Genomic DNA, 25415 nt, shown 5'->3' on the forward strand with positions numbered 1-25415 from the left:
GGAGACCGGCCATAAATGTGGGTAAGAGAGGGTCCCGCGATACGCCTACAAGGCACGTAGGGTTCAGCCAGTCATAGCTGCAGCCGAATCAGCAAGTATCTGCGTCGCATTAGTTCTTTAGTAACTGGTAGTTATTAGTTGACGTGCTAGAGGTCTGATCTACTAGCCTACGTTCCGCGGGGCTCTTGTGAGCTTCATCGCCTGCAACATTAGCCCGACATGACGTGGACATAATATCGGCCCGTTAGGGCTCGTGACCCTGCTGTCAGTAGAACATCGACGTGTAGAAAATCCGCATCATGAGGTACTCCAATGGATACTCATCGAAGATATGCGGGACCAGTTCAAGCCACGCGGGTCTTGCTTGGCAGTAGACCGTTGAATTGCAGTAGTCCCAGTATTCAGGATACCATCCCGCCATGCTCCAGTCAATCAGTGTAATCCGATAATCTGGACTTCCATCCTCGCACGCTCCGTGTTGTTCAACAATCACATTTTTCGGTTGGAGATCCCCATGGACGAAGACCGTTTTGTGTCCACTGAGCGTATGTTGGATGGGTGCAGTGAGTAAACGAACGTAATGCGGCGACTCCCTTTGCCCTAGGGCTTTCAAGAGGCCTTTGTTGAATTGATCTTCGTTCTCAAACGGCCCTGATATTCTCGGGTCATTATCAAGGGTAGACAGCACACCCTCGTAGTAAGGCATACGGTTCAAGTTCCCCAAGTAACCCGGGGAAGGAATCCGTCGCACCTCGTCTAGTGCTTCTCGAATGCGTTTTCCCACTGTTTTCTTCTGGGCTTCCGAAAGGGATGGCGCTAACTTCTCCAGATCGGTGCCGGGGAGATGATCCATGATGATGTACCGTTTTCGGGTATCGGGATCGATGAAATCAGCGTGGACTTTTGGAACTAGGATGTTGGTATTCGCAGCCACAAACTTCCTGTTCTCGGCTTCGAGCGGCGCGATGGTGAGGCCTACTTTCACGGCGAAGCGCTCTCTTACGCGGACGACCTTGACGGATCGGCAGGGGTCGCTGAGGAGGTCGGTTGAGGCTTCGATTTCGGCGATACTTGGGAGCTCAGATAAACTGGCAGCCATCTTAGCAGTCAATGAGGTGATATGGACTGAGGTTTGAAAGCAGGATGATGAACAAGGGGAGAAAGAACGAGAGGAAACGTCGAGGGCGCTTCTTTGTCTTGGGGACAGCACAGCAGGCAAACAGTGCAAACATCAGGCACAACCCGTCTGTTCCCCGGACCCACCCACACAGTGGAAACGAACTTTCCACCGATCAGAGCACTCACAGCAATACAGATGATGCTGATTGACAACACTTATTCTCCTCTTAAGCGACATCCAAGGTCCGAGCAGCAGATTCCCTGAGACACAGCCTGCTCGCTAGCCGCATTCTCTGGAAAGCTAGAGATCTTGTTTTAACGGTCTTTGCCCTGCGCTCCAATTCGTCGCCTCAGCATTTCAGAAAGTAGTAAACGGGAGCAGAACATCCATCGAGTCTTCCAAAATTGTTTCTGAACATGGCCAAAGCCGATGACCTAGACGGATACCCAGCTCCATCAGTCGATTCATTCTTCGTCATTGTTGATATCAATTCGCTCCAGATTGTGCAAATCCGCGTTTTGCACTGTCCTTGCTGAGCTGGTGGCGGCGCAACCATTCTTCCGCTCTTCTCTCCCATGGTCAACCAGTGTTTCCCATCATCACCATTTCATCTCTCATCACCTCCGACATGCGGCTGAAGCTCACGTCTTTCTACCGTCTTGCGCCGTCCTGGCCGAAGTCTCCAGCTGCTGTTGCTGCTCTCTCGTTTGTCCGACATTCCAGCAATATGGGGAACGGCCCACGAATCGAAGAGCAAACACTACCCTCCTACCACAAGAAACGATACTATCCAGTCCGCATTGGCGACACTCTCAACGACCGATACCGGATTATTGCGAAGCTTGGCTATGGCGGCTACTCCACAGTGTGGCTTGCCCGGGATGAGAGGTCTAAGAATATGCCTAGTAGTGAATTCAATGACTGACTAGGTCTCACAGGACTAAGCAGTATGCTTCGCTCAAGGTGTGCATAGAACAAAATGACAACCAGCCCTCGCCAGTGCTCAACGAGGTCAACATTCTCCAACGCATGCAAAAGCTGGCTGAAACCAAGAATAATCCGGGTCGCTTCTTCACCCGCCTTGCTACCGACATCTTCGAGCTTCACACTTCTTCCGGACGCCATTACTGCATCGCATCCAAGCCCCAGGGCCACAGCCTGCGCCTGCTCCAAGAAACATTTCCCAACGGAAAAGTGCCGAAGCTGTTGGTGAAATCACTGATATCCCGGCTTTTCTTCGCTATAAACTGGCTGCATGCAAGCTGCAATCTCATTCATACAGGTATGAAGATATTACCACCCGAATCTAGGGATGTCAGATTACTTATAGACTGGTAGACATCACACCCCAAAATGTCCTCACCGAGCTTGAGGACGAGAGCAGCCTCAGGGATATCGAGGAGCAGGAATTGCGAGACCCGAGCATCCCCATCATCAGCGACTGCGGCGTCCCTGTCTACCCCTCTCGAAAACCGTTCATACAGCTCGGTGGCACCCCAATACTTACGGACTTTGGCCAAGTGCGAGAGGATTACCTCGACGACCGCGTTAATCAAGACTGGATTATGCCGGATTTTTATCGAGCCCCGGAGGTACTTTTGCAAATACCATGGATGATTCAGGTTGATATGTGGTCTGTTGGAGTGATGGTAAGCAAGGTCCAATTTCTAACCCGCAATATTGCTTACAGAAGGCACTATGATAGACTCTGGAACTTCTCGAAGGCAAGAACCTCTTTGATCCGATGGACCGTGTCAATAATCAATATGTCCTTCCGATGGCGCTGGCCCAGTATATTGGTTACCTTGGGCCGCCGCCGCTGTACATGCTCGAGAAAAGTCCCCTATTCGGCACATATTTTGACGAGAAAGGTCAGTGGTGTACCAGCTCGTCCGATCCCCTTCCTCGTCTTCATTCGCTCTGAAAGAATTTTTAGGATTGATTTAACAACGCGACAGGCAACTGGAGACTCTCAGAAGCACCGATCCCTCGGACATCCCTCGAAGACTTCGTTACAGTGATACCCCCCGGCGAAGAGAAAGATCTGTTTATGAAGTTTATTCGGAGGATGCTTGCCTGGGATCCGGAGGCAAGGGCAACAGCCAACGAAATCGTCGATGATGCATGGCTTCAGATGCCGGTCGATCTGATCGCTTTGCAGGGAGCGCTTGACGAACTCCATGCGGTTTTGCCTTCGCGTTTCTGAACGGGTCGCGGTTTAATTTGACGCCCATGTTGTATTATGTGAAGGTTGGTTCAATTGTTCCATGCCAGGTTCATCTACGATTTGTCCACTGAAAGCGAACTTGCTGCTGAAGCGTATAACCTATACCTATCAAAATTTATGTACACAGATAACTGAAAGTTACAGATATCCATTTGACTCTTTCGTCGCAGTACCCCTATAAGCCTCCGGCAACAATCCCTCCAACTCCGCCTTTATTTGCAGCGCCAGCGTCCGCGAATGCCACCGATGCTGCTGTGTATACCCGCCCATCACCCAGATATTCTCTGCATCCCCATGCCGCTTCCACATGCCCCGGATCTCGCCCTCCGCATCGACACCCCAAGTCCCATCCAAACGCGCAGCAATCTCGGCAGGTGCCAGAATATGCTTCTTCTCCCCATTCACGACCCCGTCCGTATTAGGCTCGCCGCCCAAAATCTCCGCCGCCGTCGTCCTCACATCCCCATCCGCAAAACCCGTACACCAAATAACCGCATCCGTCTCAAGCACACTCCCGTCCGAGAACCGCAGCCCCGTCTCCGTATATCCAGTAGGCTCCACATTTGCCTTGACGCCGACCTTCTTCTCCACGATCAAGTCCGTCGTGCCAACGTCAACATAATGCCCACCTGCGCGTTCCAAAAGGTTATGCATAAGCGCACAAGATGGGTCTGCACTATCCATTGCCGGGAAGCCGGCGTTTCTGAGCGCAGTATACCGCTCCGGCTCGTTGGAAGCGAACATCGCAAACAGCCCGCGTGCCAACTGCCCGTCTACGAAAGAGGGCAAGCTGAGGAACAACTTATCGGCCGCCTCAACGCCAGAATCATACGCTCCGAGACTGAGCGGGTGGCAGACGTACTCGAGGGGCACAATGTAGGTTGGCGAGCGGACGTTCATTGTTGCACTGAGGCCGGCGGCGTGGCAGTCTGCTAGCACGTCGAAGGCGGTGTTTGCGGAGCCGATGACTGTGACGGTCTTGACGCCCTGCTGCTTTAGCACGGTTGCGTTTTTGTATGCGGATGAGTGTATGCTGATGCCTCTGTAGAGATGCGCATCTGCGATCTTCGGCATATTGGGCTTCTGCGAGCCTATCCCCGTTGCGAGGACGAGATGCTTCGAGATAGCGCGCCGCTGTCCGGATGGCGTGTTGAAGGTGATGCTCCACCGCTTCGTGCTCTCGTCGTACTCCGTCCGCTGGATCTGCGCGGAATAGATGGCGTTCAGGTTGAATGTCTCGACATATCGGCGGACCTGGTCTGCCAGGTCCTGGCGGCTGAGCAGGTGAGGAGTTTGGAGTTCTTCGCCGTAGCCTATTGTGTCTGGATTAGCTGACGATGTAAGGGCGAGAAGGAGAGTATCAGTTGACGCACACATATACGGAAGATCACAGAACGCCGTCGGGATATGGAACTTCATGCAGTCGTATCGAAGCGCCCAGTTATCGCCAGGAAGAGGGTTCCGCTCTGCCATGACGCTGTCGACGCCGAGGGCCTTGAGGCGCGCAGAGAGGGCGACGGCGCTAGACGGGATCAGTAAGTACTTCCATACCTCCAGGCAAAGCGATGGATGTTGGGAGTTGGACTCACGCGTTTCCAGCGCCGATGATTAAGACGTCTGTCTCGAAGTCCGGTGAGTCAGGACCGTCGAGCGGTCTTCGAGGTGATTGTAAGAGTTTCTCGTCCTCTGGATGGACGTCTAAACTTTCGAGCCTCGTGCTGAAGATCCATATCTTCCAGGCTATTTTGTTCTCGTTTGCGTCTTCGACAACCGGCAGAAGGAGCATCTTTCCCCGGCATAGGCCAGCAGGAGATTTCGTTCGGAAGACAAGAGGACAATCGATGAATTGCTAACGCGGGCAGTCAGTCACTCCTCGTTCACTTTATTTCAGAACGGTTGATAGGTCCATACAAGAACAGGCGTCGCCGGCAAAAACACTGCTTCGCCATCAACTTCAAATGCCCCAACTTCTCTCAACTTCGCCGTCTCTAGCAAACTCGCCGCAATCGTACTCGGTCCCCTGAATGTCCGCAGATGCCATGTTAGGGCCAACAAATCCTTCCAGTACGCCTGCTCCGCGTAGAAGCAGCTCTCGAGTGTCTTTGTATCGCCAGTCGCCAGCGCGGAGTTCAGTCGGTCCAGAACAGCGCGCGCCTGGGTCGTTGCCGCGTCGCCGGCCATGGAAGCAGGGTCGATTAGTCCGGGGGTCAGGGACGGGACGGGGTTCTCGTCCATCATCTTGCGCAGGTCTGCGCGCGGGGGGTGTTCGTGCGCATGCGCGTCGTCGGCAGAGATCGGAGGGTGTCCATGTGTACTGTCTAATTTAGGAGAAAGGTGAGCACAGTCCGTCTGCAGATACTATCAATTGCTCGGAGTATGGTACTGGTACTCACTGGTCGCCATGGCTCACCGGTCGCAGTAGTTTAATGGTCGCAATCGTCTCACAGGAAGTTGGAGAATCGAAGTGCTGCCACGCCGCGGGCCCAGCAATAATTAAATCGGACTTACATGTCGGACATACGGTACGTCTCGGCTCCTGCGCGGAGAGCGCTCAGCGGACAGCTGCAACGGCTTCGTCCCTTGTCAGCCAGGCGCCCTAGCTGAAACCAGTCAGGCGGGCCACCTAGAAGCTAGAGCTAACGCGGGACCAAAGAGGTAGGAGATGCAGGAGTGTCTGCCATGTGGCTAACATAGACTAGTCGGGCGGGCCTCCTAGAGCTGACACTGGGATCAAAGAGGCAGGAGACTCAGGTGCAGGAATGTCCACCACGTGGCATGATGCTCCAGGCGCAGTTCGGAAACTTCGGATTTGATGGGTTCTTGGCCCCTTCGTCGTTTTGCCGTTTTTGTGTCTCCAACTCTAAGTCAGGGGCAACTGGGGCGGAGCCTCGACGGTCGCTGGCACCTCCTTCAAGTTGCCATGGAAAACATAGAAGCTATGTGACATGAGGCCTTGACGGCCGTCAGACGAAGCTATCACAACGAACACCTGCATATTACTGCCAAATCTCTGCATCTTGGACCTCTAACAAACTCTGCCTCAGATTCTCACCTGCCGAACCGACTAGTCCCCGAATACCGTACGAATGGAGTATGCGGCCACCCCAAGGCGACGCCAGGATCTAGGCTGTGCTGTAGCGCGCTCCACCGCGGGCGGTTTCCACCACAAATGGTTCGGTCCTGGCTCTGTGGGGACGGCACAATGCACGGAAGGACTGGTCCGGTGCAAGGCTTGATCCATTCCACGCTTTATGACTTTTATGAGGCGCGTTCATACGTCTCTAGTCCAAGCCCAGTGGGACCAGTGGATTAATAACGGGCCACGGCTGTCAAAACTGTCATACCGGCGATCAAGAGTTTTCGCCGAGTGGGTAATTGTACTCCGTATGCGATAGATGGTATATGAGCAGTATGCCCACAGAAATATACTCGTCCCTTCCTCCCAAGACTCTTGATGTCGTGTCGCGAGCCAGATGTCGCTATCCCCAGATGCACTGGCGACGCTCCTGGCCCAGCCGGCTTTGGCGCCTCCGGACGGTGTGACGCCGAACTTTGATAATCCGTCGAATGGCAATCACCTTGCATATGTGGTGACGACATTTTGCACCGTGGTCTCAACGCTTTGTCTCCTGCTGCGGCTGTTTGCGAAAGGATGGCTCGAAAAGAAAATCCGCGTCGAGGAGGGTGAGTACTTGGCTCTAAGCTCGCATGACAACACTAACAGCTGCAGTCTTGATGCTTGGCGCCTATGTACGTCCCTGTAAGACCCTGCATACAGTTAATCTAATCCTCGATCTAGGGCGCCTACTGGGGAACCGCATATGCAGGCTACGCGCTGATCGATACGCCAGGCTACTACGTGCACACCTGGAACCTGCACAACAAAGACCTAATCCGACCTCTTTACGTGCGTTTCCCTCATCAATACCAAACCCTGTCTAACCCTTGCTTCTTCAGCTCATCCTCGTCTACGGCTGCTGCTACTCGACCGTCCTCCCGCTCATCAAAACCGCCATCCTGCTCGACTGGATCCGCATCTTCGTCCCCATCGACCGCACCCGCAGCATCTTCTGGTGGGGGTGCATATCCGTAATAACCCTGCAATCCGTCTGGGGCATATTGTGTATTCTCCTCCTAAACATGCAGTGCCGCCCGCACGCCGCCATCTGGGAGTTCTACCTCCCCGCGAAATGCTACAACCTGCCGAAAGTCATGCTCGTGTCCGCGAGCGTCCAGGTCGCCAGCGATATCATCATGTGCTTCCTCCCGCAACGCATCATCTGGAATCTGCAGATGAATTGGCAGAAGAAGGCGGGCGTCAGTGTGATTTTCGGCGTGGGTATCCTTGCCTCGGTCGCCGCTTGCTTTCGCCTCGCGCATACGGTTGCCTTCGCGCATACCACTGACACTATGTACCTCATTGGCCCGTTGCTCTTCTGGGCATGCGGCGAGATGACCTGTGCATTCTTCATCTTCAGTGTCCCGTGTCTGTCGAAGTTGATCGTTGAATCGGGCCTCCCGCGCCGCGTCAAGACATCGCTGGGTTTCGGGTCTGGGGGGACGAGCGGACCGTCGTATGGGAACTCGGGGAATATGAATCCGGCGCATCGCTCGGGGACGTTTAACTCGCGGAAGGCGAGCAGGAGTAACTCGCATCCGATGAAGACGTGGGAGAGGATCGAGGAGGGGAGTGGTACAGGAAAGCCGGAGAGGTCGGAGTCGCAGACGAGTTTGCAGGGGGTGTCCGGGACGAACGGGGGGAGAGGCAGAGGCGTTGATCCATCGAAGTCGGTGCATGTGTCGCATACGGTCGAAGTCAGCGTGTCGGATTCGCATTCGCAGGCGAGTGAGGCGAGTGAGCGCGATCATCCGGCGAGATGGCATGGGCTTTAATTTAATTGATTGGTCATTATTTACAATCTAGCTTCGTGAAAGAACGCTCGAGGGCCTGTAAACCAGGAACTCCCTTCCTTCTAGCCCGTACTCTACTCGTTTCAGCGCCCGGCACTAGAAACACCATCTCCTCAACTGCAGGTGGGCCGATACTTGGGTCGAAGAGCCTACTCAGCAGCCGCGCCCCCAGAATGGAGGATCGTGACGGAAATATCTTCAAGATGGATAACGACGATCGACACCAAGAGGCAAGAGTACGGCCCTATTTATAGTACCAAAGCCGCCTTCCGATCGGTCTTGAGGTAGAGTACTTCTAACAATTTGAGGTGGAAGCAGAATGTATATACATATGTATCATGCCTCGTTCTTCCTGTATTTGCGTATCTATAAAAAGACCAATCGATTTTAGTCTCACAGGCACTGGATAGAAGCATGCCATTTCTAATTTCTCTCTGGCCAAAGAATGTCCTCTTCCACTTCCATCTCGGAATCGTCTGGCATTTGCCGGAGCCGTCATCTGCAGGTGTGTGCGTCCGGCTAGCACACACTACCGTGATCCTCTGGCCTGAAAATATGTTTTACCGCGCCAGATACAACGATGTGGTAGGCTATCTTGAAATAACCTTGCTAAGTAATGATTTCGAGTACCAGCCTCGAAAGCCATTAAATATCAAGTCGTGACCAAGGCTTTTAGGGTTATGGACGACATGTGGACAGGACGCACGTGACCGGCCCCAACCACTTCATGGGACGTTGAACCTTGAGCACCCCCATCCTTCACATTCACCCGTTTGCTTTCAACATGTCTATGTCTCTACTGCTATCCAAGAGCCCTGGCATCAGGTCATCGAGGCATGTTCAGAATAAACTGCCGCTCTTCTCCCGCAGACTTTATACCCATCCCCGCCAACAGCCGCTGTTATTAAACGCCATCGGAGACCCGCAGGATTTCTTCCGCTACACTAGTGGACGATGGGCGTGGAACGAAGAGCAGCAGCTTTAAGAACGGTATTAAGAGTTTGATATTCTTAAACTGTAGAAAGTGGCCGAGAGTTTAGTTAAATCAGGACCCTGTGTTAGCATGGAAAAGCTGGGAGATCAAGTTGACAATGACAGGTGGGAAGACGCTGATTGCTCGCATTCCAAACCCAAACGCTGGACCGCCTTGCCTTACAACGGCGTCAGAGGCTGCAACTATGGACTTTGTAGGTAGCCTTTTGTTTTGTCAACACTGGCGGACTAACGATCTTATTAGTTACGAAATATTCTTCCGATTCCTGTCCCCGGGGTCTTTGCCTGGAGCTCTGCCACGGATTCCACGAACAGCGTGGGCGCCGAATACATCATCATGGAACATGCCCCGGGCACAAACCTCGCAGAAGTTTGGGAGAACATGGAGCTTGAGCAAAAGGTGCGGACAATGGAGGATATAGTTACCATCCAGCAGAGGCTACTTTCGCTGCGATTCTCAGAGTAAATTCCTCTACAATCGCTTCGCCTTCTTCTAATCGGCGCAGGTACGGTTGTCTTTTCTATAGGAAGGACGCAACCCCTCGGTCCAGCCCTGCCGTTGTTCATGGGGAGAGGATATCAGGAGAAGACAGGACCAAGATCGCAGAGCGATTCTCTATCGGTCCAAATGTTGATACCGACTTCTGGTGCAACGAGAGAGCGGGAATGGATATCGATCGTGGACCATGTGCGTTTCCTCTCCTGCCATTATCAGGCAGTGGACTAATAATACACAGGGGCATCTGCAATTGACTACGTTCAAGCCGTCGCGCGTCGGGAAATAGCCTGGATCCAAAAGCACGTAATCCCACGTTCCCCTGACGATCCGTTCTTCGTCTCCCACAGCCAAAACGATCCTGCTGAGCACGTCTCCCTCCTTGAACGATACCTCACCGTTGCGCCGTGCCTCCTCCCACAGGAGAACGACCTCATAGGCTCATACCTCTGGCACTCCGACCTCCGTACCCCGAACATTTTCGTCGACGACACTGGTCACATTACAAGCATCATCGACTGGCAGAGCACATATGCAGCCCCTCTCTTCCTAGAAGGCCGACATCCGTCCTTCCTCGACTACAACGGCGAACTACTGCTGCAGCTCCCCGAGAGCTTCAAGACCCTCGACAACGAAACACAAGCTACGACCAAAGACAAAGTCACAAAGTCGATCCTGCTATACCTGTATGAAAAATACACCGCGGAAAGGAACCCACTTCTGCACCGCGTCTTCCGATATCCGAATGGGAAGTTACTGACTGATCCGATTCGTTTTGCTGGATGTACTTGGGAGGGCGATATCCTGCCGCTGCGGGAGTCACTAATAAGGGTGCAGAAGTACGTACCGTTCTCTTTACCTATAATCGCGTGATACTGACTACATTCCGTAAGGAAATGGGACTCGTTGGGTATTACGGCACAGTGCCCCATTCACTTCTCACCGGAGGAGATTCGAAAACATCGAGAGCAGGGGGAGGGATGGAACGAGGTGCAGGATTTCTGGGATGCGGTGTCGGGGGTTGTGGCTAGGGACGGCTGGACGTCCCACGAAACCTACCACCAGGGTCGGGAGATCTATGCTCAAATTATGGCATCGGAGGAGGGCGAGTCAAGTTCGTGCTGAAAGTTATGATATTGGAGGAGGAACCTCGATTCGGCAGGACTTGATCTTCCTGATGCACATCCATCACGATACCTAATCTAATCCCTACCTCTGAGCAATTCCATCCCTTTGCTGGACCTTAATCGCTTATATGGAAAGTGTTTCACACATCCGTGGATGAAGTATATTCCCTATCCATGCTACCTACATACATGCATTCTTTTCCTGGCCCCTCGTCCAACTCACAGTAGTCCATATCACGCCCTTCCAGTCAGACTCACAGCACCTACCAAAATACCATCTTGACAGACAGTCAAGAGAATCAGAAGTCCCCAAATCCAGAAACCGCCCTGGATGATACCCCTAATGGTCCCGACATGATGTTAACGCCAGGCCCGTCGGAGCGAACTGGAACTGCAGGTGTAGCTTACTATGCGGTCCAGCTTCACTCGCATTCCATAGAAGCTTCACAATGACTAAAGGTTGAGTATGCGTTGTCTAAGACGAAGACATGCCAGGCTTCTGTGCCAGGAGTATAAGTAACGTAAGTTACGTAAGGGCAGTCCAGTACTATCGGCGGGAAATTGATGGACCAGTTCGACGATGGGTAGATGGGTAGATGGGTAGCCAGTGTAAGGACCTTATAGATGGATGGGGGAAGAAAGATCGATTTTGTCCGACCAAACCAAGCAGGTCGTAGCCCTGAACGACGGGATTACCCTATCATTGCCCCGGGACCGCTACACATCGATCTAGGTCTAGGTCACACCGAGATTTGCAAGACCGGTGCAGGGGCGACGAGCGGGGACGAGTCTTAGGCTTATGTACTGCATGCTAGCTCCTTGATTGCCCCTGGTATTGGATAAGTTGGTTGCTGGGGGGGTATCTTGGTTATGAAACGCTGAGCAGAGTTAGAAGCACCGGCTACGTACGGGAAAAGGCAAAGGGAAGGCAAGTGATATTTGATTGATCCTTGGGAGCTGCCCCGCTGATGAAATGCTTTATTCAGCACCGACTTCCTGCTAGCGCAACCATGCAGCACACCAGCAATGAGCTCTTGGAGACAGGGCAGCCGAGGCGGCAACCATGGAGTGGAGCTGAGATAAAGAAATTCAATAGCCCATCCAATCATCCTTGTCGTCGCTGGCAGATTTGTGGTATTCATGCTCTTCCAACCACTTCTCGACAGGGATTGCTGTGCCGGATCTCGTATAAAAGTCGGTCAAGGCGCTGTTCAAGTCTTTCAATGACTGTTAGCGAGACGATTTGGAGATATCTCCAGGCCGGAGTGCGTCATACCGCTCAAAGACATGGGGGATGTTGGCTGAAGCGAGAAGCGAGAGCGGATATCCCGTTCGCGAAAAAGAACCAGAGTTCTTGGTATGGAGGTGCCTAGATAGCAAGGTTAGTGCGTCGCTTTCTATCTGGAGGGCCTTGAATCCATCTCCAACCTTTGGGGATACACAGAATGTGAGGAACCGTGGACGGTTGGCTCTGTGCTAGGTTGTCGAGATAATAGTCATAGGACATGCGAGTCAGTTCTTGCATGAAGAACGTGTTGGGCATGAAGAGCGCTCCGTTTGATACTAGGGGCGGTGTCAGTGGAACGGAATAGTGAGGGGGAGCCTAGCACACTCAATCTAGAGACCGCAGGATAGATAAGTCCGTCTTGAGACACATGGACCGCATCTCCAGCTTCACTCTCCCCCTGCTGCTGCTTTTTGTCGTAGAGCTGGGACTCGCGCTGGAATTGAAGGCGATATAACGTTGCGGGAAACGTTGAATGAACGGACATGAGGGAGAACGCACAGCGGTTGCTGGAGGTGCTGTTGCCGCGGACTGCAGGACGATGGATGAAGGTTCTGAACATGGCGAAGCCGTGGTGGATGATGCTCGAGGTCAGTGTCCGATCGAGACGTTTGTGACAACAGCCGGTTGGGAGTTTCTCCGAACCCCGAGATACCTATGGGTGCGCGCGTGGCGCCAACTGTTCCGGAGACCTTGTTCAGCGTTACCTCAGGCCCATCATGGCAACGTTCATCAAATCCTATTCCATCATCCCCAAGGAGCTATTCCGTATCAACAATGGTCCCGCTGTTCGCTTGCGTGCGCACCCTGGTCCTCAGAGGCCACTTGGTCTATTTGATCTGTTAACCTACAGGGGAAAGGTCAAGCCGAAAGCACTCAGCCCAACCACATACAAGCGTGAGCATATGCGTTGATACAGCTTAACGCCAAAGACTAACTTGCGGGTGTGTAGCGCCTAATGGCGCTTCGATTCGACCAAATACCCCAAAGATGCATAGACTTGTTGGCACCCTTAGGGGGGCGTCAACTTGCATTTACTCAATTCCGGCAGGTTGGTTGCATTGCATGCTTGCGTCCCTGCCTAGACTCTGATGCAAAGCAGGGGTCTATCTTCCTGATGGACTTATTCTTGTCCATGAGTTCAAGGATCATTACTCTCTGCAACCAAGGGTGGAGATGACAGTAGATGGTGAGTCTAAAGTCCAATTGTGTGCCTTGTTTGATTACTAACTGTCAAAGACTTGAATAATAGGATCACAGACTTTCTCCAGTCAGAAGGCGAATGTTGGACAAAGGAAGAATGGCTGTTGCAGTACCCAAAGCCCACACAGACTGAGTGACTGGCTCTCCATATGCGTTAGGCAGGTGTGCTATATCTTATACTCAACCAGTGCGTTCAGTGAAAATAATATTCTCAAAAACTAGCTGATATGATCTTCTGTCGCAGTGAAGTGCTTCCAAAGTTGAAATCCCAATTCAGAGTATGTTGAATACTCAGCCCTAGAACACTATAGAAAAACCACGTAAGGACATAAGAGATATGCATCCATGTAATCTCAACCAATGACACTGGCAAGTGTCCTTCATCTATCCAGCCATGATGTTGATACCATACCCCGGCCCGTCAAGACTTCCAAGACTCACTGGGACTCGCTCGCCTGAGGATATCTCTGGCACCACTCCTCTCGTGTCAAGCACTGGCCATTTGAATTCAGAAAGTCGGTAACACTGGCGTTAAGCTCTGGTCATGGGGCGGATGTGAATAATAGACAGCAAGCTAATTGGAAAAGGTGCTTGACACTTACCATCAACTGTCATCTCTTGATTTGGCTGGATGGCGTAATGGTCCGCGTGCTCGTGAACAAGAATCAGGTTGCTTGGCAGCTGGGTACCTACTCTCACTAAGAATAGTATCTGGGAATAGCTGAGCTTGATTCACCTGCAGGAACAACATAGATACAGATAGATGTGCCGCTGAAGTTCTGAACAAGCTCCTGTTGCCTCGGGGTATTCGGACGCATTGAGGCGCCATTTGGAGCTACACATTGTCAGCTAACAAGACAGCCTGAGAAATAGAGCCGTTTACCTGCGTATGTTTTCGGATCAAGCGCCTTAGGTAGTACTTTGCCTGCGATTGTTAGGAGATCGAAACTCCGTGCAGGCCTCAAGGGCCCTGGGTATCCGCGAAGGCGGATAGAGGTCCCGTTATTTACACGAAACATCTCTTTTGGGAAGGTGGTGAAGACTCGAATAGAACCAGACATGACGAATGTGTAGAGCGGGAAACGGTTGCTACAGGATTCTGTTAAGCCGAACTGGAGTTTGAAGTTGTTGATATTGAAATTCCTCGCAAGGGGAAGTCCTGAATTTATATTCCCATTCATACAACTGCAGCTTGTTGGGTCTAACTGTTGCCCAAGCCATGGGATGGACAATTTGGCATCAAACTTATGCGGGTCCAGTCTCCTGGGCTCTTGAAATGATGTTTACCATCTGATATGACCGCTTGTTCTCCTCTTGGTTGTTGTTGTTGCCAGTTCGGCCATGAAGCCTTACGCATGCCATTGTTTGCATCATCAGGACTAGCGTTCTCGGTTGAGTTCTATCTACCCTATGTATCAGCCATAGGCTGCTCAATTGGGAAGTGGACATACTATACCTAGGTAGGAGGTATTGAAGACTGATGGACCTGTCAAGGAACTGCCCCTGGTGTCGTACGATATTACAGCGGCATCTCAACTTCGTGGTACAAAATGCACTAGCAGGGGGTGCTTGATTCGGTACGGTACCGTAAGGAAGGTCCCGGTCATGTGACTCTCAGCCGAACTAAGGTTGGCACCCCCACCGAACCGCCAGCCCCTCCTTTCGAGACGTCGACAGCCAGACTCTCTCCCGCCTCGTTCTGATCGCATAGCCTGTGGTAGTACCTACCATGACGAGTAGCGAAGATCTTTCAGAGGATTTACGGACCATTCTGGACGCAATCCGAAATGTTCTTGAGAACGGAAATGCAGAGATTGGGCAGAGGAATCCTAGGACCGGGTGGCAGTATTGCGGCTCAGAAATATCCAGCCAAATATCCAAGCTAGAGGAAGAGCTAAACAAGACCAAGTTTAAGGTAGGCTCAGTCAATATTCGCCTTGGCTACACTAACATACACCCAAGGTTATCCAGACCACGGTGTTTCACCTTATTTCAGGTGGCCTCCTCCATAACCCAACGGGCCACTTGTTGATATTCCCTCTCAAAGGAGCTGCGAGCTTTGAGCCCGACAACCCTATACGCCCATGCCATTATATCCAGGCAACAAAGAAGATAATTGGGGACAATCTTGACCTCATCATGGTGGCGATGGTAAAGAAAAAGGACTAAAGGCATCGAGGGCGGAATTCCCTCTGTTGCATGACTGGCTGCGACCGTACAGTGTCACGTTGGCGGTTGGTTGTTCATATTGTTGTTTAGAGTCATCAGCATCTCATTTACTGCACTATCCAATTCCGGCGTCGAGAGGTCAAGCCCACCCGGTGTAAGAGGATCTGGGGCTGGCGTGGCTCGTAACATATCAGGGAATATCGTGCTTGCCAGGTCCTGCGGCTGGTCTGGAAACAGGTTACAGCCTAGAGGCCAGATACTTCTCGTTGTGACATGCCGGGCTTTTTCTGGAAAGATCCAAGGGCCAACGGTTTGAGTATCGGAGACTGATATACCGTGCGAAGACAGCGAGGGAAGGCTCTCAGATGCGGCTTGAGATTCCAACTGCTGTCTTTGACGCTTCGATCGGTCTTCACAAGGCTGTGGAGCCGCGGTGCGCTTTCTGTTCTGCGTAGCTATCAGTCCCTGCCAATCAGTTGGCTGCCAGTCTTTTGTCTCGGCCAAGTCTCTCCAATATTGGGAAGAAAGAATAGTATTCGCGAGGGCTGGTAGATCTGCGTATCGGCAACGGTAGAAGCTCCTCCAAACAAAGAAAAGCGGGTAGATGATGGCCGGTTTCCCTTGCGGCAGGAGATCGGAGCGCGCAGCAGCTTCAGAGGCATAAGTCGTCGAGACTCTGTAGCGCACCCAGCAGAGGATTTCAAAAAACCGCAACTTGATGCCGAACTCGATGAACTCCGCTGCCAATTCTTTGTCCTCAATGGAAGTGCATGTGTCAGCATATGCTCGATATACAGATCCAGTCTTGTCGTGAAGATCATTGTACAAGACATCCAGTCGTCTGGGCCGTCCAGCCTGAACTTGCCAGTCAGTGAAATCATCTGCCAGTGACATCGCACATAGCCCAGCCCGAAAGTAGTCAGATGGGGTTCGTTTGAGCGTGACGGACTTGATAATAGTAACGCGAATGTCTTCGTTATCATAATCAGAACATGCTTTCGGCTCGTATTGGAACGCAAAGATGCTCTCCCTCTTCTTGTCCAGAAGCCTTAGCACCTCTTTTACCGAGTTTGACACTCCTTTTGTCGCCGCTTTTTGCACTTCTGTCCCCTCACCGACCGCTTCCAGATCGGCAGCTTTATCTTGGCCGGCTAACATGGGTATCGTGTCCCCAGACACGTTACTAGACGGGGTATCCAAGTTGGATGGACTTCGGACAGTGTGTGAGGCCGACTGAATCGCTCTTCCATTTGTTGAAGGATCAGTCGATTGAAGCCCAGGTTCTAGCACCTTTTGGAGGGACTGGAAGGCGAACTCAAGTTCGTTGCGATGGCCGCGTAGACGGATTCTGTCTTCATCTCGTATCTTGGAGATAGTTGTGACCGCCTGGAGAATTTCTTCAACGGTTACCACCATGACGGGGATTCTGGCAGCAAGGTTACCTGGGGCAATCCCCGTATGGGCCAACGCCGCGGTTAAATTCCCTGACAGAATGCCGCCCCCTTTAAAGCTGCCTGCGCGCAGGCAGCTTTGCAGGGGTCTAGAGCCCACCAATGACACCAACTGGTCGAATTACCGAAATCGGGATAGTGGCGCTAACAGCCTGCAGACACCGAAGTCGCCAACTTCTCTTGAGATTCACCTCATCCACTCGTTATCGAAAAGAAATTTAATGCCGTTTTCATTGCGGCGCAGGCAGCTGGACGAAACAGGCGTACTCCTTGGATGGTTCCAAATTCTTTCCGGTAGAGAGGACCAAAGGAATCATAGACAGCTACGCCTAGACGCCGGTATTTGTACCATATTGCTACCGTGTGCTGTTTCTACCAATTATACTCGATTCTAGTGTCCCGATGTTCACGGGGCGTGCCCAAGGGACCCTGTTCCATCCCACATCTCCGTTGCTTTTGAAATAATACCTAGGGATAGCTTTTATGGCATGCAGCCCCATGACTGCTTTTCCCCTAATTGTCTTCCGACCATTGCGAGCGTCCCGCGATGAGGCTCATCTGCTTGAAAACCTTGTCAACTGCCTTTGAACTTCTTCCTAGATCAAGGCGCATTGGTGCCTTGCACTAAGAAGAAAATGACACTTAGAACTCCTGTTAATGGCGCCTTAATACTTTCACCAAGCCATTTTGCTGACATGTTGATACCACTACCACAAATGAGCGAGAGTAGTAGATCAAGCAAATTTCGGCCAGTCTTCTCAGAGATCGCACAAGGTGGGATGAAAACACCATATCATTCGTGCAGAATTTGTGTTTTTGTTTTAGCCACCACGTACTCTTGGAATGGGCACGGTTATGCCGAATCTCCCATCTTAGAGCTTGGGTGGATACACCAGACTAGACTGTCCACTCTATGTTCTCATTCAATGTCTTGCAGAGACAGACAGCGAGGGATTGACTGATACGTCAGCTGAATCCAGTAGGGGTGCTTCTCGCCGTGTATCCACCAGTCGGTGACTGATCATACCATCCACATATCTTTCCATCCGGCACTGGATTTGTGCCTCTTGTCGCGAGGTTGCTTTAGCAAGTAGACAATGTGGCGCGGTAGAAGGTGGTCAGGTGAAGTCAGGAATGCGATACCAGGGGCGCCAATGGATGGACATCATCGTGGAATTTCCTAATTGTCTGTCTCTAAACTCCTGCCCACACAGGCATAATTCTCCCTCAGTGACTTTGACGTGTTAATGTACCAAGGTGTACTTAGCTTTGGTTTGCAGTAAAGGGAAATCAAACACGCGGAGGGTCATTACTGGGTGTAAGCAATAATATGGGAGGAACAGGCCCTGTATGGTGAAGTTGGTTGATATCGCGTCAGCCCTTGCTCATAATCCATGGTATGCCCACTGCCAGGCTGTGGAAAGCCAGAAATGAGCCCTTGAAGAGCTCAGTTCTAAGCCACGCTTTTAATTCTTCCATGTTTTCTACTGTTTCCAACTCTCGGGCAATATCAGCCCATTCTTTGAGCTTGAATTGCCGGCGGTAAAAACGGGTCTGGATCAATTGGGTCTTCGGAGTCTGTGTCTTTCAAGTTTACAGGTGGTTTCTGAGATTACAATATGGTATGGTAGGCTTTTAAAACAGGCCACGGGAATGGGACGGTCTCGGGCTGTCCAGCCACCCTGGGGCAGCATATAGACAGCAGGAATCAACTTCACCACCCTGTTAAAACCAAAAGCCAGGAACACCAGGGCTGGCAACATAAATATAAAGCACCGGAGGCAAGGTCTATATCAGGCATAGTCTTATTGCCGGCATCATGCTTGGCTCTTAGTTTTTGCACATCACTTTACAAACACTCACAACAGAGGTCCAGCCTGAAAGTCCCAAGTATTAGCATAAATTTCAGCCTAGTTGCGATCATATCTACCTATAATACAGCCCAGCCCCCGAGTTTGTGTAATACCCCCTCCTAAATTAGGCTACTAACTTTTCCCATTTCCTAGAGTCCCATAAGTCCACTGCCACGCTTGCACGGTAGCCGCAATCAAGTCTATACTTACGGCCCGGAATTCAATGATTATCGGTATATGCTCGGCATCCAGGGAGTTGAGCCAAGTGTGACTATACAGGCCGCACTTGGCCGCTGGTGAAATCTTGTTACTTTATAACAACGCTGTTTCGTCCGTCTGACCCCATTTCGGATGTTAGAACGTTGTTATTCAGGGAACTCGGGATTTCTCCCGTGTAACCTGTTTAGGGACCTGGCCACTCTCCCCTACAGCCTGAACCAGAACAAGGCACATGCCGGTAGAGGGGTATACTGAGATACGGGCCTGCCGCTTTCTTAATCGGGCACCATGCTGTTAAATAAATAAAAAGAATCCCTTTTTAATTACAATGCTTCTGTTACTAGTCTACCTTGGTTGGGATGGAGCTATTCCTAGATATTTATATGCAAAAAAGTTAATGCTTTGCAAAACGCGAGTCCAGTTAAGGTTACAAGTGTAGTATCTTAATCACGCGAACCGTTGGTTAAGGCATTATAAAGCCAGCACTTTACTAGTATTCGCAATAGGTCGTCTGTCACCTAGTTTTTATGGGAACTTAAGACACTAAATAGGCTCCTCTGGCTGCAGGGTGGACTTAGTGCCCACAACACTTGCTTTCGGCCATTATAAGCTTCGCTAAGCTAAAGTAAAAAGATAATGGTTTAACCTAACCTCGGGATGGATATCACTGTTGTGGCGGACACGCTAACCATGGCGGAAATAATTAGCCAACTTTATACTTTAAGCTTTGTAGACTAGTATAATTGCTTTGCTATAATTAATAAATAATTTAGGAATATTACCGGGCATATACAAGTACGCAAAGGGAAAATAGCAAGATTAGCGTGTTTATAATCCCCCGGGAGGTAATAAACAAGCACCCCGTGGCCTTAATAAAAAGCATAAAAATTAATTTACCGTGCTTAATTAGCTGCCGCTAAAACCTATATAATATTAATATTTAACCCCCATAATAACTTAAAAAAATAAAGCTTTTTAACTTATATAAAAGGTATAAAAACCTAAAATTTTAATAATATATTTTATACTAGCTAATTTATTTATATAATAATTTTAAAAATTTTAAAAGTATTATAGTAGCCGGATCTCGCGGCCTTAATAATTATATATAATTAAAATATTAAAAATAATTTTAGGGCTAGGAGGGGTTATTTTTTTTTAAAAAAATATTTTTAAAGTTACTAGGGTTTAGTTTTTGCCTAGCTTATTTAATTTAAAATTATTTTAAAGTTATATTTTTATATTTTTATTTATACAAGCCTGCTTCTTATAATATTTTTTTAACCTTTTTTATTTACTTTAAAATGCCATTTTTATATATTAATAGCTTAAATTTTTACTTTTTTAGTTTATTATTTTTTTATAACTTATTATAAGTATATTTTATTTTATTTTATTTTATTTTATTTTATTTTATTTTATTTTATTTTATTTTATTTTATTTTATTTTATTTTATTTTATTTTATTTTATTTNTATTTTATTTTATTTTATTTTATTTTATTTTATTTTATTTTTTTACTATTAAAAATTACAGGCTTGCTAATTTTTTTTTTAAAAAATAAAATATTATATTACTATTTTTTAGGGCCTGGAGTTAAAATATAAAAAGCTTTTTTTACCTTTTTTTATTAATAAGGGCCTTTTTAAGGTTTTTAGCCTGTGCTTTTATAAGAATATATTTTATATAAATATAATATACTATAATACTAAGTTTTTTAAATTTTGTAGGCATAGGGGCTGCTTTTATATTTTTAATAAGCTTTTAAATATTTTTTTTAATATTTTACCTATAATATATTTATTATAGGCTTAGTAAACACCCAAATTTTATTTATATTTTTTTTAAAATTATTATAGTGTAATAACGCTAGCGCTGGCGATTACCTAGCAAGTAAGGCCAGGTAATTAAAAAAGAATATATAAAAAAGGAACTAAATATAAAATTATTTAAAGGTTTTTTATTAAGGCCTTTAAATACTTTATATAACTTTTATTTAATGTAATAAAGCCTAAGTATTATTTTTTAAGGCTATTAATATTTTTAGGCCTTAATATTATTATAATTAATAAAGTAGCTTAAGGTATTAATATTAGTAATAAAATTATATTTTTTTACTTAAATAAAATAACACCCTTAATATTAACCCTTGTTTTTAAATATATTTTAATAAAAATATAAAAAATTAAAAACTTTTATTAAAGCCTTTAACTTATTATAAATAAAAAAAACATATTATAATATATAAAAAATACTATTATTTCCTATAATAAAAAAATCCTTAAATTATAAAATAACTTCTTTAAGTATAAAATTATAAAATTTTAACTTATTAATATTAATAAAAATTACTTAATATATTTTTAATTTAATATTATTAATTATAATAACCCTTATTTATATTTTATTTTTAAAAACTTTATATCGGACGCCCGGAGGGCCGGCGCCTAGGACACGCCTATCCTAATTAGGACTAGCGCAGCACGTGATAGTTAAAGTTTTTTATAACTTACTACTTACTATATATAAATAATTCAAAGGTTTACTATAAGTAATATTATTAGCTAGTTATTAGGTTATAAGCCCTTAAACTTTTTTAACTACTTTAAAATATTATTTAAAACTTTTTTAAGTATTTTTATAAGCTTTAAAGCTTATAATAAGTATTATTATATACTTTTTTTATTTTTTTAAAGCACGATTTTTAATACTTACTATTTATAAATTAATAACACTATAACTTTTTAATTAATTAAAACTTAATATTTAATATAGCCAAGCCTTAACAAGCTATTTTTAATATAAAAATACTTAATTTTATTATAAAAATATTTTAGTAAGTAACTTAGTTAATAAATCCCTTTAATTTTTTACTTAAACAGGTATATTATAAGCACTACTTACTTTTAATAATAATTTTTATTATTATATACCTACTTGGGATTAAGCTTATAAGCTAAATTAATTATAATAAGTAATTTAATTAGGTAAAAAAATATTTACAAGCCTTATAATTTTTTTAATTAATTAATTTTTTACTTCCCTGGCCTTTTAAAAACAGGCTATACTAAAAATATTAAAAAAATTACTTAATACTTATTATTAATTAGCTTTTTAGCTAAATTAGCTATAAAATTTATATTAAAGTTATAAAATCCCTATATTTAATAAAGTATATTAATAAAATATTAAATATAATTTACTAAATTATTATTAAATAAAATATACCCTAGATTATTAAGGTAGTGCTTAGTATTATTAATATATATAAAAACTAGTTTTTTATTATTTTTAAGTTTATTATAATATTTATAACTACATGGGATATTATTAAAAACCTATATATTATTATTAAATTTAGTATTACTATGTTATTAGTTTTTTAAAAGATTTATAGTAACCTTAAAATATAGACTATACTTTAATAATTATTTTTAATTAATAAAAATTTAAGAAACTATAATAAAAATAACCTAAAATAATTATGTAAAAATACCATAGCTAAAATTAATATAATTATTTTACTTACCGCCGCGGCCCCGCCTTTAAAAAAGTAAAAAAAATAAGTTTATTATAAAAAACCTTGTACTAAAGCACTTACTAGCCCTTTAAATAATATAAATAAAAAAAATAAGCTAATTAAATAAATAAGGGAATAATAAGGTTTATTTTTATTAATATTATAAATAAGGCAGCTACTTTTAAAAAAATTATTATTATTTAAACCCTTAACTTTAACTTAATAACTAAATTAAACTTTTTAAAATATAGGTATTATACTTAAATAAAATTAGTATAAAGCCACAAGCTATAGCTTTATATAATAATAATAAATTTAATAATTATAAATTTAAATATAATAAATTAAAGCCTAAAATTAGTCCTAAATTTTTAACTATATTTATTTTTATTATAACTACTAAACTAATAAAGTAGCTTATAAATATAAAATTAGCTAAGTTTATTTTTTTTAAGTATTTTAACTTTAAAAATTATATAAAATATAGCCCAAGCTGCTTGGGGTACTTATATAAAATATTTAATAAAGTAATTAAGCGCGCTAAAGGTTATAAAATACTAATTATTATTATAAAAGGTATAAATAATATATATAAAAAAATTAGGGTTTATAAATATTACATGCCTAAGGCTTTAATTTACCTATTATTTATTAAAAGGCTAAAAAAAATACTTGGCATATGGTATTATAAAAAAAATATTTTTATTAATTTAAATAAATCTATTATAGGGCAAGCTTACACACACTATAATATTTTTTTTTTAAAGTTTATATTTAAATAATATTTTTAATTAGCTATAATTAATATAAATTTACTTTATAAGCGCCTTAGCTATATAAGTATTTTTAAACTTTATGTTATGGCCCGGGCAAAAGGCCTTAATATAAATATTATTAACTAATTAAATTACTCCGCTTGCCTTAAGACTAAATTTTATAAAATATTATTTTAGCCTATTTTATAAGAAGCAGATCCAGGAAAACTATAGTATATAAATATATAATTTATTTAATTAACTAAAATTAGTAGTTTTAACTATTATTTTATAATTATTAATAACACCACCTAATTAGCCATGGTATATTATATTAAAAAAAAAGTATTTTAATAATTAATATTATACTAAAAATACCACAAGCGCCTTATAGGATAGTATATTTATATTATTAAAATAAATAATAATAAAAAGTTTTTTAAGTATAAAGCCTGGGCCAAGCCAAAGGATTTAATATTTTAATTTTTTTTATTAAAAACTTTAAAGTTTAATAGGATTTTAAAATATTATACCTAGTATATTAATATAATAGCTTAAGCCATAAAAATTAATACTAGTTTATTAAAAAAAAGTATGGCCTAAAATAATTAAGGTTATTATTAAAACCTTAAATTAACTATTTATTACTAAGGATTTTTATAATAAGTTACCCCTATAACTTTAGTATAAATATTATTAAATTAATAACCTAATACCCTGCCTTAATAACTTTCGCGCTTATAATTATAAATTATATATTTATATATTAATTAAAAATTATAAATAATTTTATAAGCTTGTTATAAAAGCCCTAATTAATTATTTAGTTAAATATAAAAAAAATAATAATAAAATCTTTTAAGTATGGGTCCCAGGGAAGCAGGTTTATTACTTAAAATATATTTTATTTAATAAATTAAAGTTTTATAAAAATAATTACCTACTTAGTATTATATTTATAAAGGGTGCCTTACCTTAACTAAATAAATTAGTATTAAGGGTTACTATATATAGCACTAAGCTTAATAATATACTTATTTTTAAGCTAATTTTAATAATCCAGGCGCCTAAAATATTAATTACTAACTAAATTTAAATTATATTCCTAACTTTACGGCATTAACTAACTTTAATATTATATAATAATATTAAATTAAAGTTACTAGCCTTACTAATACTAAAGTGCTAGGTTAACTTTATTTTAGTATTAATATAGTACTTACATGCTAAAAATATAAAAATCTTATTAAAATAGTTAATTAATAGTAAAAATAATAGTACTAGCGCGCCAAGCCTAATCTTATTAAATTATTATAATAACCTTAATTTAGCAACACCACCTTAATTTTTAATAAAAAGTATTAATACTATAATAACACTAGCTTATACACCACCACTAATAAATTTTATTAATTAATTTTAAATATAAATTATATTACTTTTACTAGTAACCTAAGCCCTATTTACTTTATACTTTTAAAAGTTTTAAAATAACCTTAATTTACTAGCATTAGCGCTAGATAATATTTAAAATATATATAAATAAATTTTTAAGGTAAATTACTTTAAGCTATGTATATTTAACATAAATACTAATATAATACTAAATACACTAATTAATTAAGGTTTAAAAATATTAAACTATAAGATACCAGGCTAATTCCCTAATTAATTAAAGGTTTTAATAATAAAGGCCATTCTATATAAAATAAATATAAATACTAATATTTTTAATATAATAATTATCTTGTTAACTAAACGCCCTAAACCCTGTATTAATTATAGCTTACTAACTAAAGTAATTAAGCACCTTAATACTAAAGTTATTAAAATACCTAAGGAAATAATTTAGTATTTACTTATTAAAAGGTTTTAAATATTAGCTAGAGCTAAATTACATGTTAATAATATTAAAGTGCTAAGATTTTATAAAAAAACATAATAATTTAAATTTTTTAATTAATAAAAAAAGGCTATATTAATTTATATTAGCATAGTAATTATTATAAACACATAAAAGCTTGTTAAATAGCTAAAAGGGGCTAAAATTATTTTTAGTAAGTAAGTATTTATACTTAAAAGTAAT

The 25415-nt window shown here is 44.0% G+C and overlaps 8 protein-coding genes across 8 annotated transcripts; 4 read left to right on the top strand and 4 right to left on the bottom strand.

Annotated features, from left to right (window-relative positions):
* Nucleotides 1-265: 265 nt before the first annotated feature.
* On the bottom strand, nucleotides 266-1099 carry DSM5745_07964 (aminoglycoside phosphotransferase family protein; the record flags this gene model as incomplete). The annotated part of the gene is made up of 1 exon (XM_026749980.1): nucleotides 266-1099. One exon carries the CDS (start codon nucleotides 1097-1099, stop codon nucleotides 266-268), a length of 834 nt encoding a protein of 277 aa, XP_026600984.1.
* Nucleotides 1100-1748: 649 nt separating this feature from the next.
* DSM5745_07965 (uncharacterized protein) lies at nucleotides 1749-3326 on the top strand (the record flags this gene model as incomplete). The annotated part of the gene is made up of 5 exons (XM_026749981.1): nucleotides 1749-2008; nucleotides 2059-2402; nucleotides 2459-2769; nucleotides 2826-2991; nucleotides 3079-3326. The coding sequence occupies 5 exons, from the start codon at nucleotides 1749-1751 to the stop codon at nucleotides 3324-3326; spliced, it is 1329 nt and encodes a 442-aa protein (XP_026600985.1).
* A 159-nt stretch (nucleotides 3327-3485) lies between these two features.
* Nucleotides 3486-5585, bottom strand: DSM5745_07966 (Monooxygenase; the record flags this gene model as incomplete). Its single annotated transcript, XM_026749982.1, has 3 exons — nucleotides 3486-4869; nucleotides 4937-5196; nucleotides 5259-5585. The coding sequence occupies 3 exons, from the start codon at nucleotides 5583-5585 to the stop codon at nucleotides 3486-3488; spliced, it is 1971 nt and encodes a 656-aa protein (XP_026600986.1).
* Nucleotides 5586-6820: 1235 nt separating this feature from the next.
* On the top strand, nucleotides 6821-7855 carry DSM5745_07967 (uncharacterized protein; the record flags this gene model as incomplete). Its single annotated transcript, XM_026749983.1, has 5 exons — nucleotides 6821-7031; nucleotides 7078-7097; nucleotides 7147-7254; nucleotides 7305-7682; nucleotides 7826-7855. 5 exons carry the CDS (start codon nucleotides 6821-6823, stop codon nucleotides 7853-7855), a joined length of 747 nt encoding a protein of 248 aa, XP_026600987.1.
* A 1494-nt stretch (nucleotides 7856-9349) lies between these two features.
* DSM5745_07968 (aminoglycoside phosphotransferase family protein) lies at nucleotides 9350-10872 on the top strand (the record flags this gene model as incomplete). Its single annotated transcript, XM_026749984.1, has 5 exons — nucleotides 9350-9445; nucleotides 9496-9713; nucleotides 9779-9939; nucleotides 9989-10586; nucleotides 10641-10872. The coding sequence occupies 5 exons, from the start codon at nucleotides 9350-9352 to the stop codon at nucleotides 10870-10872; spliced, it is 1305 nt and encodes a 434-aa protein (XP_026600988.1).
* Nucleotides 10873-12878: 2006 nt separating this feature from the next.
* Nucleotides 12879-13499, top strand: DSM5745_07969 (uncharacterized protein; the record flags this gene model as incomplete). Its single annotated transcript, XM_026749985.1, has 4 exons — nucleotides 12879-13056; nucleotides 13112-13210; nucleotides 13262-13348; nucleotides 13399-13499. 4 exons carry the CDS (start codon nucleotides 12879-12881, stop codon nucleotides 13497-13499), a joined length of 465 nt encoding a protein of 154 aa, XP_026600989.1.
* A 394-nt stretch (nucleotides 13500-13893) lies between these two features.
* DSM5745_07970 (uncharacterized protein) lies at nucleotides 13894-14423 on the bottom strand (the record flags this gene model as incomplete). The annotated part of the gene is made up of 4 exons (XM_026749986.1): nucleotides 13894-13898; nucleotides 13965-14051; nucleotides 14099-14197; nucleotides 14246-14423. 4 exons carry the CDS (start codon nucleotides 14421-14423, stop codon nucleotides 13894-13896), a joined length of 369 nt encoding a protein of 122 aa, XP_026600990.1.
* Nucleotides 14424-15585: 1162 nt separating this feature from the next.
* Nucleotides 15586-16947, bottom strand: DSM5745_07971 (uncharacterized protein; the record flags this gene model as incomplete). The annotated part of the gene is made up of 1 exon (XM_026749987.1): nucleotides 15586-16947. One exon carries the CDS (start codon nucleotides 16945-16947, stop codon nucleotides 15586-15588), a length of 1362 nt encoding a protein of 453 aa, XP_026600991.1.
* Nucleotides 16948-25415: the final 8468 nt, after the last annotated feature.

This window comes from Aspergillus mulundensis (genome assembly GCF_003369625.1).
Source record: "Aspergillus mulundensis strain DSM 5745 chromosome Unknown scaffold_9, whole genome shotgun sequence".
In the NCBI taxonomy this organism is placed as follows: Eukaryota; Fungi; Ascomycota; class Eurotiomycetes; order Eurotiales; family Aspergillaceae; genus Aspergillus; species Aspergillus mulundensis.